The sequence below is a fragment of the Myodes glareolus genome, chromosome 10 (assembly GCF_982192425.1).
Source record: "Myodes glareolus chromosome 10, mMyoGla1.1, whole genome shotgun sequence".
Lineage (NCBI taxonomy): Eukaryota > Metazoa > Chordata > Mammalia > Rodentia > Cricetidae > Myodes > Myodes glareolus.
In genome coordinates, this window is record NC_142035.1 from 73,967,658 (window position 1) to 73,986,166 (window position 18,509).

General features: G+C 38.9%; 2 protein-coding genes across 2 annotated transcripts in view; one reads left to right on the forward strand and one right to left on the reverse strand.

Moving 5' to 3' along the window:
* The first annotated feature begins 2,061 nt into the window (after nucleotides 1-2,061).
* Nucleotides 2,062-16,991, forward strand: Eif3m (eukaryotic translation initiation factor 3 subunit M). Its single transcript, XM_085696715.2, has 11 exons — nucleotides 2,062-2,222; nucleotides 4,321-4,453; nucleotides 5,332-5,470; nucleotides 5,857-5,980; nucleotides 6,235-6,329; nucleotides 8,439-8,522; nucleotides 9,311-9,410; nucleotides 9,996-10,077; nucleotides 14,889-15,032; nucleotides 16,309-16,369; nucleotides 16,796-16,991. Exons 1-11 carry the CDS (start codon nucleotides 2,181-2,183, stop codon nucleotides 16,914-16,916), a joined length of 1,125 nt encoding a protein of 374 aa, XP_085552841.1. The 5' UTR covers nucleotides 2,062-2,180; the 3' UTR covers nucleotides 16,917-16,991.
* Nucleotides 16,992-17,130: 139 nt separating this feature from the next.
* The window catches only part of Ccdc73 (coiled-coil domain containing 73), a 105,533-nt gene continuing 104,154 nt past the window's right edge, over nucleotides 17,131-18,509 (reverse strand). The window contains exon 17 of the mRNA XM_048443678.3: nucleotides 17,131-17,541. Coding sequence (XP_048299635.3) covers nucleotides 17,320-17,541 — 222 coding nt within the window. The 3' untranslated portion in view covers nucleotides 17,131-17,319. The remainder of the gene's footprint in view (nucleotides 17,542-18,509) is intronic.

Sequence of the window (18,509 nt, forward strand, 5' to 3'; positions counted from 1 at the left end):
ACATAAACGATAAGTAAGTTGCACGCCTTGATTTTGTTTGCTCTGGTAGTTCAAACACCTGCAATAGTGCCTGGTACATAATTATATCAGAGAGATCAGCACTTTAATAAATGAGTAAATATCTAAAGCCTCAAATAATTTTGTCCCTGTGCTTTCACTACCTCCTTCTTAAGAACCCCCTGAAGTCACATTTTTTTACTTCACAAAGTCACATAAAAAGGAAAATGGTTTTAAAAGGGGGGAGTGTTAATATTAAAATACTCAACAAATTATCTGCATTTCTAAAGAAAGATTTATTGATGAGTTAAAATGAAATATTGAAGAAAAAGCTGGCAACACTAAAGTTGAAAACAATTGGATCAACAAACTTTCATCAAGAAACGGGAAAGAAACTGAAAGTAGGATTGAAAAGTATTCTCAACAGGCATGGTGGTGCACGCCTGTAATCCCAGTACTCAGGAGGCAAGACAGGAGGATCTTTGTGAGTTCGAGGCCAGCCTGGTCTACAAAGTGTGTTTCAGGACAGTCAGGGTTGTTACACAGAGAAACCCTGTCTCAAAAACAAAGAAACAAACAAATAAAAACAAAACAAGAAAAGGAAAGAAAGAAAAGTATTCATCTCAGAGAAAACACATCTTTCAAAATACAAAGCAAAGGTTACTGACGATGAGCAAGTACTGTACTCCAGCTTTGGCCTTAACTATTCACTTGTATATCAATATTTTCACAGGACTATTGGGTATCTTCTCCCATCTACAATTCTGAGGAGAGTATTCTAATACGTTCTGGTTCCCCATCCCCACTCCCCCTTCTCCCATCCCCTCCCTCCTCTTCTCTCTCTCTCTCTTCCTCCCCTTTCCCTCAGAAATCTTCTCCCCCATCTTCAATCAGCCTCCCTTCCTTTTCTTTCTTGACAGTGTATCTTCTGCTCATTCTGCTTTGTAACCCAGCACTCCAGGAAGACTGTCTTAGCTTGCTTTCCATTGCTGTGATTGGGAGAAAGGGTTTATTTCACCTTGTAACTCTTGGGTCATGCCCATCACTGAAGGAAGTCAGGGTAGGAGCCCAAGGAAGAAACCCGAGGCAGGGACTGAAGCAGAGGCTTGCTCCTCCTGGCTAGCTCAGTTTGGTTTTCAGTACAGCTCAGGGCCATCTACCCAGAGTGGCGTCAGTCACAGTGGGCTGGGTCCTCCCCTGTCAGTCATTAATTAAGAAAATGCCTGACAGGTCATTTGATGGGGTATTTTCTCAACTGAGGATATCATATGCGTGTTCTCTGATGAGGTCTGTTTCCCTTTTTTAGCCTGCCTTTTAATTGCCTTTCCCCCTTATTGTTGCATTTCAATGTTCTTTATATAATTGGTCCTTCATAATTCAAGTTCTGCATACAGATTCAATCAACTGCAGACTATAATATTCCAGGAAAATATCTGTACTAGATTCGCAGAGTTTCTCGTCGTTACCTAGAAAACTCAGTAGTTAGAATTTATACTGTATTGGGTATTTTAAGTATCCCAGCGATAACTTAAAGTATACAGGGGTGTGTGCATAGGTAATATATACGCACTAAGCCATTTTTACATAAGAGCCTTGAGTACCCATAGATTTTGGCATCTTTGGAGGGGAGAACCTGGAATCATCCCTAACAGATACTGAGATATTGTGTATTCTGGATAAGTCCTTATTAGTTAAGTGGGAGCATTCTTTGAAAACTAGTCACCCTCAAGCAGCAAGGAACATTGCTTAGCAACTGGACCAAACTGGGCTGAAGCATAACACAGAACGAAAAAACAAAAGCTCCAAAGCTTTAAGGACAGGGGCCATCTGGAAGGCTGTCAGAGTCAGCAAGAGCTCACTAGGCTCCGAATGGTGGAGCCGAGGGAGGCTCCGGGGGCTGCTTGGGGCAGAGCTTGACGAGCAGCAGTCCAGCCAAGGACAAACCAGCCCAACCCACCTAAGTTTCCGGGGGAGCTGGTTTTAGGGAGGAGCCCGTGCCGAGGTGAGGCAGAGCGCAGGACCAAGACGCCCGCGAGGAGGAAGTAGCACCGCGGGCCCCGCCCACCAAGCCGGCCCTAGCTGACTGACCCGGAAGCGGTTGTGCGTAACGCCGCGCGGTCCTGTTCCCTTTTCCGGTCGGCGTGGTCCTCGAGCGGAGTGTCTTCCGCAGCCGGCCGTTCACCATGAGCGTCCCGGCTTTCATCGACATTAGCGAGGAAGACCAGGTGCGGTGCGCGCCGTGGGGCCCGCGGGGCGGCGGGGGTGGGGACCTCCGGCCCCGGGAGGCGGGGGCGCGCTCTCCAGCCCAGGTCTCGGCGCGTGCGCGGCCGACGCTCAGGACGCAGGCCTGGTGGGCATCGGGACTCGTTTAAGTCGGTGACGACGACCTAGAACTTTCCGCGGACAGGGCGCGATGTCGGTGAGGTTCGCGTGTGGTCCGCGTAATCCGTCGGGAAGAGCAACTTTGAGCTGGCATCCGAATGCTGGTCCTGAGGGCCTGTGTTTTAGGCTTTGACCCGTTCCTGCTGTTCGCACAGCCCCACCTGTCAGCCCCGCGTCCGTGCTGAGAGACGTCTGCGCCTGACTCTTGAAGTGGACGAGTTGAGGTTTACACCTCGGCATACAGGACAGATGCTTCTCGTTTTCCTCATAACAGAAGTTTGATTGTTGGAATGACATTCTTTTTAGTTTTCCGAGACAGGGTTTCTCTCTAGCTTTGGAGTCTGTCCTGGAACTAGCTCTTGTAGACCAGGCTGGCCTCGAACTCACAGAGATCCGCCTGCCTCTGCCTCTCGAGTTCTGGGATTAAAGGTGTGCGCCACTACCACCCGGCGGAATGACATTATTTTAATTTTATCGTCTGAAGACGTTCATCGTATCCGTTTGTGTGTGTTGTGTGTGCGCACACACATGATGCCCACTGACAGAAACTTGAGGTTCCATATGGTAAACAGAACGGAGAGGGAGGTATGCGCACACAGGAAGATACAGAAGAAAGAGTAGTTGATAGAATGGAAGCGTGTTACCAATAATTGGCTAATGTTTATCGGAAAGTTGCTCCCCCCAGGGTCTTTGACTATTGTCGTTGGTCATATTGTACAGTGCTTTTGTTTCTGTTGGGGAATGATGAATTTCACGCTAGTCATTCCTTTCACGCACATAGTTGGACTGCTTCACCATTATGTTCGAGTCTGTTTGACTGGAATTAGTTGTCTGTCTTGGTTTTTGTTAATTTCTGTCCCATAGCTGCTTGTGGTCAACAAACATGATATTAAAAAAAAAAGGTTAAACTTGACTAATTCTTAGGAAAGGGTTTGTAAAGCAGGAAGCAAACAAAGCTTTTTAAACATCTCGAATGGACATATATTTGTGTCATAAGGAAGGATTTTCAGTCAGGGTTTTTCAGTGTAACAGCCCTGGCAGTCCTGGAACTCACTCTGTAAACCATGCTGGCCTCGAACTCACAGAGGTCTTCCTGCCTCTGCTTCCTAAGTGCTGGGATTAAAGGCGTGAGCCACACTGCCCAGCCTATACCAACTTTTTATATGAGGTTGCTATGTTATTGTTTGGAAAAATAATGCCATCAGATCTGATTATTTCCTGAGGTAGCTAAACACATTTGTTGGAATAAAAATATTGGTTATCTCTTCCAAGGTTCTTTTGGCTTTGTCCACTTGTACATTTTCTATTTTGCTTTATTTTGTGAGAAGGGTTTCACCATGTAGCCTTGGCTGACCTGGAACCAATGGAGGTCCCCTTACCCCCCTCAAGTGCTGAGACCACAGTTGTTTCTACACTCCCTGCCACCTGTGCATTTTCTAGTGAAATTCTTACCTCTGCTGCTTCAGTTTTTTATTTTAGTAGATTTAAAAATCATCTCCATGCGTGTTTGACTACATGGATGCCAAACCATCAAAGAAAAATCATTATTAAAGATCATAAATAGGGAGTAAAGCAGGAAAAAGTCCAAATTACTTATTTTAGTAATTAGTTGTTTTGATTGGACCAAAAGTTCTTTATGACCCTAATCAGATTGACTTCTCTGTAGTCCCCATCCCTCCCAGCAGAAATCCCTTGGGTTATATGAGAAAGCATTTGCTTCCGGCTGCAAGTTCAGCAGCATGAGGGTGACATGAAACTGAAGATGATCTTGGTGAAGTGTGGCTGCATGGGCTGTAAAGAAGAGAGGGAATCAACTTGAAGGCGATTAGTTAGCACTTGCATGTTACTTTGGAAGCAGGGCAGATGGGTTTGATAGTGTTTTGTTGTGAGTCAGTTTTACAAATGGACATAGAAATTAAGCAACCCTATTTGATTCACCAGGCAGCTGAACTTCGTGCTTATTTGAAATCAAAAGGAGCTGAGATCTCAGAAGAGAACTCAGAAGGTGGACTTCATGTAGATTTAGCTCAGATTATTGAAGCCTGTGATGTGTGTCTGAAGGAAGATGATAAAGGTTTGTTTTAATTCTTTCTACAAAATATTTCTTGTTAATCATAAGAGAACTTCTTTACCTAAAAATTTTTCTTAGCAGTTATATGCTTTGGTTTGAGACTTTTAAGATTTCTAAGCAGAATGGAAGAGAAAATACAATCAAAATATAGAAAAATATTTTTAAATTAAAGATTTTTCAAGCAGTTGTTTTTAATATAATCTTTTCATATAATTTCAGGGTTTTTTTTTTTTGTGGTAGACCTGTAAAGTAAGCCATTTTGGGGAAACCTTTTAAATAAGTATATCTGTGTTTCTACACATACTAGTTGTTGATGTTTTAATATGAACCAAAGAGGTTTGGATAGACATCAAAGAGGGCATTACTTCAAGTAATAGATAATTGTTGGGCTGCTCCCATTTATTGAGAACTAGAATTTCTGTACTTTGAGTTCTGAAATCCTTGTTAAGGTTTAGAGATTAAATTTTGTGTGCAATTAATATCTGTAATACTTGGAAATGAGTTAACCAGCTAGAAATTTAACAGCCTTTCATTTCTAAGTAATTCTCTACATGAGATACAAAGTTTTCTTCAGTTAGGATACCCTGACTTAAAATCCAGCCAGTAATTTCAAGATGATTGGATAGTATGCCAATAAAAATCATAACAGAAAATAAGTGATTATGTAAATCATCACCTATGTTCTGAGTATTGGCTTTGCAGTGGTGCTGGTGCAGTGTGAACTCATGAATGAGATATACTTACTGCTCTCCCTGAATCAAGTGTCTTCTCAGACAGTCGCCAAGCTTAGTGACTGTGTACTAAGACACTAGGAATAACATACTGAACTAGACATGCTGAATGTTGTATCTCTGCTGACTGTGTTCTTGTTGCCTGTGCAGATGTTGAAAGTGTGATGAACAGTGTGGTATCCCTCCTCTTGATTCTGGAGCCAGACAAGCAAGAAGCATTGATTGAAAGTTTGTGTGAAAAGCTGGTCAAGTTTCGGGAAGGTGAACGTCCATCTCTGAGACTGCAACTGTAAGTTTTAAGACTGTGAGAGGAGACTGGAGATGGCTCCACTGAAGACCTGACTCCAGCTCCCAGGGAGAGCCAGTACTTCTGGCCACTTCTGATACACATGCACTTTAGAATAATAAAAATAAATCTCTTTTAGAAACAAAGCACTCAAAGGGCTGCTTGTATGGAATAAATTGTTATTGTTAGAAGCAGGAAGTTTGGAATTTGACTGTCGGTAGCTTTTGTTAGAAATGTCTTGGGCAGTCTCTTAACTTTCTGTGCCCCAGTTCCCTCCTTTGTACTATGAAGTGATTGATAGTGCTGCCTCAGGTTTGTTGTGATAGTCAATAACCTCAGTTAGTACTTTGATTGCTGACCTCAGCCATTGTTATGTGTTTGTTAACCAGGCTCAGCAACCTTTTCCATGGTATGGATAAGAACACTCCTGTAAGATACACAGTGTACTGCAGCCTCATCAAGGTGGCAGCATCGTGTGGGGCCATCCAGTACATCCCAACTGAACTGGATCAAGTGAGTGTCTTGTGGAGTGCCTAGTTGGTTTGTAGGAAATGTAGCTTACTTAGGATGTAAGCTGACATAGTAGCAGCTCTGTGTGTCCTAAACTTTATCTCTGTTTCCCCTTTGGCTGGCGTCTGACATGTCTTGTAGTCGGGGATGAGCTTGAACAGATCCTCTTGCCCAGTCTGTCTTCTAAGAGTTTTAAACTGAACATCTGCTGCTCAGTTGTGTTAATAAGTTCTTTCCTTTTGTAAATCTTATTGTAGGTGAGAAAGTGGATTTCCGACTGGAAGCTCACCACTGAAAAGAAACACACCCTCTTAAGACTACTTTATGAGGCACTCGTGGATTGTAAGAAAAGGTATTCAGAGTACTGCACTGTTGATCTCCCCAGCTATTTAAGTAGGCTGGGACATTTCTTGACAAGTTGATCAAGTAATTCTCCTTTGTTCTCCACAGTCATCAGAATTCTATTTCTTAAATTTTTAGCTACTAAGTTAAAAGATAATTGCAAAGGCTAACTGGGTCAGAGGCTGGAGAAAGAGCCTAATTAGTAGAGTGCTTGCACAGGTGAAGCCCAGACTTCCTTACCCAGAAACACTTGGGCCAGATGTGGTGTGTGCCTCTGATCCTGGCAGTGGGTATTCTACTCCATGCTGCCCTGCTGTGACAGCATTTTAACCTGTTGTCAGTAAAGGGTTGAGAGGACAGGTGTTTTTCAGTGTTCAGGCTGAATAGTCAGGTCTCTGGGCCTTGAACTCACCACTTCCATGACCCTGAGTAGAGTAGAATAGACTGCTTAGTGTAGCTCTAGTACTTCAAAGTGGAAAGAGTACTACTACTCCTTACCTTGGGTCGTTAAGGACATCACAGATGGGGTTTTAAAGGCTTTGTTACTAAGCAAACACTGGTTAGTGTTAAGTGTGACTATCTTTCCTTGTTATACTTTGCATTTTTAAAATCTTCTTTAGGAGTTGAGTTGATTTTTTTTCCAACTCAAAAACTGGTTTTAGGTTGATGGGTGTTGTGATTGCCTGTGAATGTCAGGTGCTTGCTGGAGTTGATAATTCCACTCTGGAGAATTTATCATTATTGCTTGTTTGGCTCTTAGTCTGTTATGTATTGAAGGGAAATAGTTGAATTCCACAGCTATTCTCAGAGAAATAAAGGTAGGTCAGTAGCATCTACAGGATACTGGACATGTCCTGGTGTTAGCTATTAGAATATACTTCACTGCTGAATACTTTCTCTTTAAAAAAAAATTCAGTGTGTGTGTTTTATTTTTATGTGTAGAGATGTTTTGCCTGCATGTATGTCTGCACACCACACTAAGCTTGTTTATGTCCTGCCGTGTGGTACATTTTGTTTTAAAGATTTATTTATTTATTTATTCTATACACTGTGATCCACCTGCAGGCCAGAAGAGGGCACCAGATCTCATTACAGATGGTTGTAAACCACCATGTGGTTGCTGAGAATTGAACTCGGTACTTGGTGTCTTTGGAAGGAAGAGCAGATAATGCTCTAAATCACTGAGCCATCTCTCCAGCCTCTATGTTGTGCATTTTAAATGGAATATTTGGTTTTTAATAAAAAGACTTGTTTAGTTAAGATGTACTAGATTGAATTATACTGTGGTTGCTAAAGCTGGAAGACATGGTGTGCCTGGGATGGAGAATAAGACAGTTAACTATGACTAGTACATGGGGTTTCTTAATGCTTTCCTTTGAGTTTTTATAATCCAACTACTGTGTTTTAAGATGTGACATATAACTATGCCTATCTATATCTTTGAACTTAAGGCAAACAGTTCCTGCCGTGCTTCTCAGGTTGAATGCAGATAGGAAGGGGGAAACAATAGTTTTTTCTCAGCTTAGCAATAATTTCTTGACTGGCTGAAGATCACCAATTAAAGGAAGTAAGAAAGGGCAAAGGTAAATGTTGGGTTTGTTTGCTTGAATTTTGGAGGTTCTGGGACCAGACCCAGAGCCTTTCACATACTTTGCAAGCATTTTTCCACTGAACTACATCCCCAGGTAAGATAAGCATTTTATAAGCATCCAAGTTGAATAAATGAATTCAATTAGTCTATCCCTTTTATAATAGTAAGAATTGACCACCCACATAATTTTAAGGATAATTTAAATTGGAAAGCTATTTTAAGCAGTGATTTAAATGCCTGATGTTGGCTCAACAGTCACACTGTCCTAACAACTTACCTTGAGCCTTTTTACTCACCTCTTCTTTGCTTGGCAAATCAACCTGCCCTACCTTCTACCTTAACTTGTTTCTTAGCAAAGACTAGAAGGTAAAGGGAGATTTTCTATTTGGGGATCTCAGCTTGCCTGTCATACCTTGAGAACAGCCATCTTGGTCACTGTTTTATATATGCATAAGTATCTACAGAGGATGAATGACCAATAAAATTCAGACTAATGAAATGATGGTGGCTTTTTTTTTTTTTTTAAAGTGATGCTGCATCAAAGGTCATGGTGGAATTGCTTGGGAGTTATACAGAAGACAATGCTTCCCAGGCTCGAGTTGATGCCCACAGGTAACATTGAGCATTTTTTGGGTGAGCTACAGAATTCAGTTTAGTAATTGACATAATTTCTGCAACTGCCAGCAGACCAGGGTAGCACATTGAGGATTGATAATACATGTGAAATAGCCACTTGGTGTTTACTATACAGACTTGTGCTGTTTATGGCTAATAAGCACAGCCAAAGAATTAAAACTCACTCTGACGTCAGTTTCTCTTAATAAGGTTAGTAGATAGGGAAAAGTTTGCTTGACAAAATTTAACCGGTGCTAATGAGAAAATAAGGATTTTCATCCTAGATTTAACATAACAGTGAGGCTAGAATTAGATTTTTATGAAATTTCCATATAGGGTTATTACTGCCCATGGACTTGGACACAGTAGGGGTTGACACACAGAGAGATAATGGTAGAGGCCCTACTTTGAGAATATCACTGTTTAAACTTTCACCCCAGATCTTAATTTGTATTTACGAGATGAGTTTCTTGTTTTTCTGAGTATCTTTCATGATCTCTAATACGGTCATGAGAATGGTCTGTTAGGTTATTGTAAGGGTAAGTGGTCATGATAGCAGTCTATAAGGGTGAATGAGATGTGACACCTGTGAGCTCCTGCTGTTGCATTACAGGTAACAAAGCACACTTCAATAAAAAGATACCAGTTTTAATCCAAATTTGCATCTTTTGCTTTCAGATATTGAACTCTTAATTTACTGAATTAAATCTATTTTCTGATATGCAAAGTAATCAGAGACAAGCTAAGATTTCAAGGCCCAGCTTACTTTTTGTTTTCTTATCAAGGTGTATTGTGCGGGCACTAAAGGATCCAAATGCCTTTCTTTTTGACCATCTTCTTACTCTAAAACCAGTCAAATTTTTGGAAGGCGAGCTTATCCATGATGTAAGTAGTTTGTCCTTTGGTGTGAATAGTGTTCTCTCTGCAGTCTTACATAATAAAGCAGAAGTCCCCATTTGTTTGGAATTCATGCATCAGAGATCCTACCCTCTGTTGGGAAAAGACTGGTATTAATTAGGATTAGGATTAGCTTTCTCTATCTACTGAACACTGTTCCTGTATCTTCTTTCTTGGTCTAGACATTTTGAACTTCACTAAAACACATTTCTTTTTATTACTTAATATCACTGCCCCAAATTAAGATAAAAAAAAAAACAAGAATGGGCCAGTCTTGGTCCTAGCATTTGGGAGAACAAATATAGCAAGACATTATGTTAGAAACAAAACCAAAGAGTCCATGTTTATAGTTTTGAAGTGCAACTAATTTTGTGTGTTGTTTTCCATTTGATCTAGGTAGTTTAGTGCTCAGTGTACTTCCTGATTGGATGATTTATTTTTATTTTTTAAATAAACTAGCTGGGTGGTTGGGCATTAACTTAAACATGGAGAATTATTGTTAGATATCAGTGTCTTAAAATCTGAATGTACATCTAGCTTCTGTCTTGATACTATTTTGTCTCTTATCTCTAGTTATTAACCATTTTTGTGAGTGCTAAATTGGCATCGTATGTCAAATTCTATCAGAATAATAAAGACTTCATTGATTCACTTGGTAAGTGTTGGGTTTTGATTGTTGGGGTTTGTTTTTTTTTTGTTTTGAGGGGAAGACAGGAATGATCCTGAGCCATTACACCTTATTTTAAAAGCTGGTAAGACTTGGGGGCTGGAGAGATGGTACAGTGGTTAAGAGCACTGACTGTTCTTCTATAGGACCCAGGTTCAATTCCCAGCACCCATATGACAGTTAACAACTGTCTGTAACTCTAGAATCTGGCAACCTCACACAGACATACATGCAGGGGAAACACCAATGTACATAAAATAAAATAAATAAAATTTTAAAAAAAAAGCTGGTAAGACTTGATAAAGAAAGACTAATAGTTAAGATTGATTTTTATTATTATTTGGAATGCTTGATTGGTGTGTGAAGAATAATGTAGTTGCAGAATTGTATCAGGTTCCCCCTCTTTAGTAAATAACATTCAAGGTAGTGATATTTTGTTTGTAATCTAACAAATAAAGCTTGCCTGAAGATCGGAGTGTAGAGCTAAGCCACTAGTTCGCCATAGAGGCCAGGCCACTTGGCACACACCTTTAATCCTAGCACTTGGAAGATAGAGGCAGACGGATCTCTGTTATTTCAAAGCCACCCTGAGCTACATGGGATTGAATCTGTCTGAAAGACAAATAGAACTCACACAAAGGTGATCGACCAGTCCCAGCACGTTTGATTCTATGCCTTTAGCACTTGGGATCCCACGCCTTTAATTCCAGCACTAGGGAGGTGGAGACAAGAGTGGCATGGCTAAGTGGAGAGAGGAATATAAAGTAGGAGGAGACAGGATGCAGTGTGAGGATTCATAGAGATGGATGCTGAGTGAGGATTCAGTCTCAGGGAGGGACTGTCTGAGGTTTCAGAGAGATAGCATTCAGTCTGAGGATTTGTAGAGACAGGATTGCCCCCTCAGTCTGAGGATTGTTAGAGGTAACAATTCTCTAGTGACTGACTGCTCTGCTTGTCTGAGCTTTCAGCTTTCACTGTGATAGCGGACTCCAAGTTTTTGTTATTAAGAACAATTAGAATTAATGCTACATCTGGTGCCCAACGTGGAGTTTGATCCCACAACCCTGAGATTAAGAGTCTTATGCTCTACTGACCGAGCTAGTGGGGCTACAATTAAATATATGGTTGACTCCACTGCCAAAATGGATGTGTAGTGATATTTGCATAGTAATAAAAGCTCTGAATTATATTTTGAAGACAGCATAAGAAATCTGACTTAATCTCTGGTGTTTTTGTTTGGTTTTAAACAGTTTTCTATTCGTATTAAAATTTTAGTTACTGGTGTGCATGTCTGTGTACATACATGTTTAATGTCAGAAGACAACTTGGAGGTGTCTGCTTTTTCCTACTGTGTGTCGCAGGTATCAAACTTGGGTTATTAGGCTTGATGGCAAGTGTCTTTCCTAGCCAAGCCATTTCACCAGCCTTTGAATGGGTTTTAAATGTTCTAAACCTCATAGATTTTGTTTTTGTTTAAAAGCTTAAGTCAACTGAAATAAAGGGACTTTATTTTCCTGGTGGGCAGCAATTAAAAGACAGTAGAGGTTGATTTGTGTTTCATATTAAAATTGAATGATTAGCCTTATGTGAGATGTAGATACTAAAGAGGACTTTTGGAATTTACGTGACTAAACTCATTTTGTAGTTTGGTTAACCTTAATTCCCATCTCCTGTACATTCTGTACAGCTGTTGGTTTGGGGGAAGGTTGACTTATTTGAACACACGGCATTTGAAGTACACCAAGATTAAATAGATGCATGAGTGTCTGTGTTGAATACTTTGCCAGGTGCACTAGACCCAGAAAACCATATTCTGTCCCAGTTAATTTGCTTTGTGGCATGAAGCCGTGTGATGGAATGTTAATGTCAGCAACCGCTTTATTTACGCACCAAGGCAAAAGGAGTAGTAATTAACACTTTGACACTCCCCCATCCATGTGTAATTGACTGTTTCAAAGGAGCACTGGTTCATAAGCTATTGCATGCATTAAAACTGCGTTTTCTATATTGCAGCATTTTAAGACAAGGGTCAGTGACAATGCAGAAATTGCTCAATGATGCACATTTTTTTATTACTGCATTAAGGTTTTGACATATTAGTAATGAATAAATGTTTCCATAAAATTAGATTTTTTTATAACTTTAAAATTGAAATACGATGGAGAGCCATGAGTCTTCCTCTAGGAAGGGAGCCCAGTTCATGAACCAAAGCGCTACTGCCTTTAGATCTGTAACTCAAGCTTCATCTGCATAATAGTTTGCTTTTTCAGAACTGTACAGGCTATACATTTGGTTCCTTGTTTAAAAGTAATGGCTATAAATGTGACTTTTTTAGACAGAAATAAACAATTTCATGCAGTTCATTCCTTTGATACATTTGTTTTCATTTATAGTAGGGTCCTGCACAAGAGCATCAGTAAACTATTTAAAAGATATTTTTAGAGGCTTAGAAAGATGTCTCAGTAGGTAAAGGTATGTGGTGCGCAAGCATGAGAACTGGGGTCAGATCCCATTACCCATGTCAAAGCTGGGAGAGGTAGTCTGTGCCTGCTGTCCTAATGCTGGTCATGCACCAACAGGCAGAGTCAAGGTCTGCAGACTAGGCAATCTAGCTGAATGGTCGGAGCCATGGTCAGTGAAAGCCTTTTCTCAAGAAAGGTGGAGAAGGGATAGTGGAAGACACAGCTTTACTAACCTGTTCCATAAGCTAAGCACAGGCATCTCTGCATGCAGTTCTTAATCAGACCTTCAGAATTTGAAAACTCAGTATTGTTTTTCATATTCAGAGGAATGTGTTTATACGCCTAGAACTGAGAATGTGGAGGGATTTTTTTTTAGAATCTTTTAATAATTACTCTTTGATTGGAACAAATTTCTGTTAATTGTGCCAACTAGAAAACAAATTTCCTAATTTGCCTTTTGTTTTTGAGCATCTTCACTAGAAATTGACTTTTTTACAGATACTATAGGAGAAATGGTATTACATGTTTATATTGGAAGTTTTATATGTATTAGGTATTTATTGTAGTGAAAATCAAGTTATAAATATTCCACAGGTGGTGTTAGATTGTCAAAACATTTTTTTAAATTAACATTGACAACTTGGGCCAATCGTATCATTATCTTGTGTCAACCAAATTGCCCTAACATGTCCCCATGTAATCTGGTGTTACCCAGTTGCTACCTTCTTGCTTCAGAAAGTTAATCACCATCTGATTTGCATTTGTTAATTAGGGTTAATGTGCACTAATTAATTTTTCGATGCTTGTAGATTACCATTAAATTCAGTAATACTTACTTGTGTACCTCATTCGTTTGAGTTATGATGTTCATGTTATTTGTTGAATCTGTGCCAAATCGGAAGCCTGTATCGTAATTACAGCTAATTAACAGATGATCATGCCCTGTATTAACGGGCTTCCCCTGTCTTCCACTTATACATGAATGTTTTAACTGTCATTTTATTCGTGAGTGCTTAAATAACTTTAACAATACACTTGATAAATCTACTTTTTAAAGCTTGTTTTGATCATAAAGTACTGTCAAAACAAGTACATAACACTCTGCTATAATTCTGCATAGGACCCGGTTAAAGATTCAGAGCTAGCCAAATGTAGTGGTGCACACCTTTCTTCTAGCCCTTGGAGGCAGAGGCAGGCAGATCTCTAAGTTTGAGGCCAGCCCAGTCTGCATAATGAGTTCTAAGACAGTCAGGACTATGTAGAGACCTTGTCTCCCCTCCCCTTCTTTAAAAAAAAAAAAAAAAAGAAGGGAAAAAATTCAAAAAGCTTTAGAATTTTAAAGTTATTTTGTGTTTTTACACTGTTTTGTAAATGGGCTTAAATTCTCTGCCTATAATTTCTACTTTGTAATTGTAAGTCAAATACTTGATCTCTTTTGTTTTGTTTTTTTTAAGAAAAAGGATTACTTGTTATGTTTATTTCTACTCACAATTTTTTTGTGATCTTAATTACTAATATAGTGTGTATCATTAGAGATTATAATACTAATACTAAATGTAATTTTATTCTTTGGCCTTATCTAACATGCATATCTGCTAACAGTACAATTTTAATTAATGAGTATGGTGACCTGAAAATGTTACATGATAAACAAACCTTGATCGTCCTGATTTGCAAATACTAAATCTAGAGGCATCAGAAGGGAAGTGGCATATGGAAATATAACTTAGTAAGATAGGTGAATTGGTGCAAACCTTTAATCTCAGCACTTAGGAGGCAGAGTCAGTCAGACCTGCGTTCCAAGACAGCCTGGCAGCTTGGTCTACAAAGCGAGTTCCAGAACAGCCAGGTCTACACAGAGAAACCCTGTCTGGAAAAATAGAAGGAAGAAAATATAAATTTTAGTTACTAGGCAGGTACTACACCATCAAATATACAAAGCAGTTCTGTTCATTAAGAGCTCTTTGTTTAAATAACACGATTCTTTACTTACTTTCTAGTACTAGTGACACAGAACTTGTTTAAATGATGAGCTCTTGGTGAACATAAGCTTTATGAAATTTAACTATGAAATGTGCTATATATATTTTTATTTCTTAAAAATTACAAAATATACAAAGTCTTTAGGACCTTAAAATATTATTTGTGGCCCATGCTTAACTTTAGACCTAATCATAAGATAATATAGTTTGGAAAAAAATCAGTACTCTAATGCCAAATATAACTTGTTAGGTTTGCTCTATGTAAATGCTCACACATATTGACAACTGCACCTTAAGTATGGTTGTGTAAATCTTTGTGTGGACACTCAACCAGGTTCACTGTTCTGTTCTTCAGGTCTGTTACATGAACAAAATATGGCAAAAATGAGACTCCTCACTTTCATGGGAATGGCAGTGGAAAACAAAGAGATTTCTTTTGATACAATGCAGCAAGAGCTACAGATTGGAGCTGATGATGTTGAAGCATTTGTTATTGATGGTAAGACAACAGAACATTTCTCATTGCTTTTAGAATATCTATGATGTGGATCCTAAGATTATTAATTTGAAATGCACTTTATGCTAGTAAGGCTGGATTGTTTGGTAGAAGATATATTTGTTTAGCAGGTAATCAAATTTATTTGTAGTAGAATGAAAAGTCTATATATAAATATATAAACTCTGTGGCTTTGGGCTTTTGTCCTGTTGCTAAAACCTCACAGTGTGCTATTTATAGTGGTTAGAAGCAAGGATGCTTCCCTGGGCATGCTGATGGATACTCTGATCCTGTCATGCTGGAGACTGAGGCAGAAGGACTACCATAAGTCAACTGGGGGTACATAGCAAGACTCTCAAAACAAAAAGAACAGGAATTTTAGTCCACATCTTGTCTATTAAGAGTGCTTCTTGGGGCTGGAGAGATGGCTCAGAGGTTAAGAGCATTGCCTGCTCTTCCAAAGGTCCTGAGTTCAATTCCCAGCAACCACATGGTGGCTCACAACCATCTGTAATGGGGTCTGGTGCCCTCTTCTGGCCTGCAGGCATACACACAGACAGAATATTGTATACATAATAAATAAATAAATATTTAAAAAAAAAAAAGAGTGCTTCTTACTCTTCCAGAAGACTGGAGTTTGCTTCCCAGCACCGATGTTGGGCAGCTCACAACGACCTCTGTGTCTGTAGGACAGGAATGTGGACCTTATTTGTGATCCTAAGGTTAAACACATTAGTGCAAATAGAATGATATACCTGTTAACCAAGAATATTTTTCCAGGCTTTTTAATTTTGAAGTTAGGAAGATTGTACAGCTAATATATACAACTGTTGGCTTGGCTTCTAATAATCTAAGTTTCCAGTAGTTGTCTAAAGAAGTAATACTTTATTTGAAGGCTAATCCTCCCCATGAGTAATTGTGGAACAGAATAGAATTCATTGTTTTGACAGGGTCAAAACTATGACTCAGGCTGGCCTAAACTCAAGACAGCTCTCCTGTCTCAGTCTCTCATAGTCTGAGATTTTAAGTGTGAGCCACTACACCTGCCTTTTGAACTGGAGTTCGCAGTAAAAACATTATAATACTGAACAGTTTGCTCTAGTATTCATCAGATACCACATAGCCTTCCTCCTGGTTAAATTTTCTGTATTATATTTAAAGAGCTATTAAAAAAAATGTTATCTACAAATGTAGAGTTTTATTCTGGACAGTTGGTCATACCTAGCTGTTTTTCCTTAGAAATCTTCTATATAACTTAACGTGTAAAAATCTCTTCCAGCTGTAAGAACTAAAATGGTCTACTGCAAAATTGATCAGACCCAGAGAAAAGTAGTTGTCAGGTAAGAACTATAATATTTTTCTTCCTTCTGTAGAACGATTTAGTTTGTTCTGATTACTTTACTTAAATGTTTAGAGAACCAAGGTAGTGTCCTTATGAGTTGCCTGTAGTTAAACAGTGGCCGTTTATCATAATTTTATTAAGGTTCAGACCAAATGTGATTAGCTTATTTAATGAAAGAGCCCTATTTTCCAGCACATTTCATTTAATGGCTAAGCACTGGCTAGAATACTAATGACTTTGTGTCTGCTTTATAGTTGTTGAAGAGATCAGTTTGGTAAAAGAGTTTCTAAACATCTAATGCTTAAATTCTCCTTTAACTTTAAGTGATATTTAATTTTGATTTAAGGAATCTTCAACTGTATAGTGTTTTGAATGAATATTCAGCAGTTAAAAGGTTGACTAATACTTTGTCCTTAATTTTTAGTCACAGCACACATCGGACATTTGGAAAACAGCAATGGCAACAGCTGTACGACACTCTTAATGCCTGGAAACAGAACTTGAACAAAGTGAAAAATAGCCTTTTGAGTCTTTCTGATACCTGAATTTTTATGCAAATAATTGTTTTTTCTTTGAGGGAAGAAATGTTTTAAGTCATAGTAAAATGCTTTCAATTAAAATTTGACTAGTCTGGCCATTTATTTTCTCAGTTTTAAGGAATATCACAAACTCTAGAAAACAAACTAATGTTAAAAAGGGACAGTTTGTCTTAATCATAATATTTGAATTCTGTAAAGAAAGGAACTAACAAACAGTGCTTTGAAGGAATTATACAAAGGGAAGATAAAAGTTTAAAGAGGCCTGATGCTAACAGCAAGCTCTGCAAATACAAGAGGAGGTCTCCATCATACTAGAAAAGGTTGGTGAAGTGGAGGCAGCTAGCTGTACAGCTGAGATCATCAGTCTTTCACCCGAGTTCATCAGTTCGACTATGACATTTATCAACATTTAGTCGCTTGTTTTTTCCAGCATCTCTTCTGCTTTTCTTTTTTTGGGCTGATTGCTGTTTTCTAAGCTTAGTAACTTTTCAATCTCAGTTAGTTGGTTTATCATAAGGCTCTGCCAGTCTTTGTTATCAGGCGAAAAGGTGAGTAGATCAGGTGTGTCTGTCACCTCCTTTGCCTGTGAATTGCTTTGTTCCACAGTTGAAATCCAAGGCTCTGCTTTCACCTAGGAAAGACCATGTTTATTTTACCATCAAAATTACCATACAAATGGCAGTAAGGAAAACCCAGAACACCTGCAATCAGAGTGTAGAGTAAAGCTATCTCATGGCTGACTTAAGAATTACCAGAATAATTTGGCAGCAGCGGTCCCTAATGTGAATGTCTGGCTTATGTAGTAGCTCTTCTTGTGTGTCCCAGGGATACTGCATATATTTTTGAAAGGTCTTGGGCTTTGATGAAATAAAGTTAAAACTGCAGATAACTGTCAGTCTGTCTTCCACCCATCCCAGAAATGTCTGTTTGGTAACTCTGTCAAAGTGGGAGAAGACTAGAAATTCAAACAGGTAAGCCCCCCCCTTTTTTTTTTAAAGAGGTCTTTTCTGCCAGGCTGCTGACACTATTGAGAAGAGCAGGAGGAGCATTGAGGCAGAAGAGGCATGCTTCCAAGATACTACACTAAATCGAAGGCTATATTCACAAAACAACTTTTGTTTTAAGAGATTTTTTTTCCTGATGCAATACTAGAAAATAGGAATATGAAGAAAACTAAATATTGTTATTAATATTCCATTATCCAGAAAGACATGCCGGTATTATGGTATTGGCTGCAGTCTTCCTTTTCTAAGTGTTCTCAGTTATTCTACAGAATCGTCTATCTTGCCTTTTCCTGTGAGCACTTTTCTGGTCTTGAAATTTTTTCACAAGCAGTTGTGCAAAGGAGCTTCAAAACAACACCTTTTATGAATGTGTGATGTAATAACTATCACAAAGTAAACATTGACTTTGTTTCCAACTTATCCCTATCAAGTTTGGAGTGGTTTCATGGGGAAACCATTAGTTCTCAGATAAGATTTCAATTTTACTTTTTTAAAGAGAAAATTGAATAGCTTTAGGATAATGGTTACTGTGTTTTTGGTGTGAGGGATTTACATGTATATTATATAAATACAAAATAATTTGCATTAAAATTCC

Excerpts from the sequence above, each read along its gene's own strand:
- Eif3m (XM_085696715.2), top strand. The coding sequence starts at position 2,181 with ATGAGCGTCCCGGCTTTCATCGACATTAGCGAGGAAGACCAG. Across the intron at positions 6,330-8,438 it reads CTCGTGGATTGTAAGAAAAG|TGATGCTGCATCAAAGGTCA; the intron begins GTATTCAGAGTA and ends TTTTTTTTAAAG. Across the intron at positions 8,523-9,310 it reads GCTCGAGTTGATGCCCACAG|GTGTATTGTGCGGGCACTAA; the intron begins GTAACATTGAGC and ends TTTCTTATCAAG.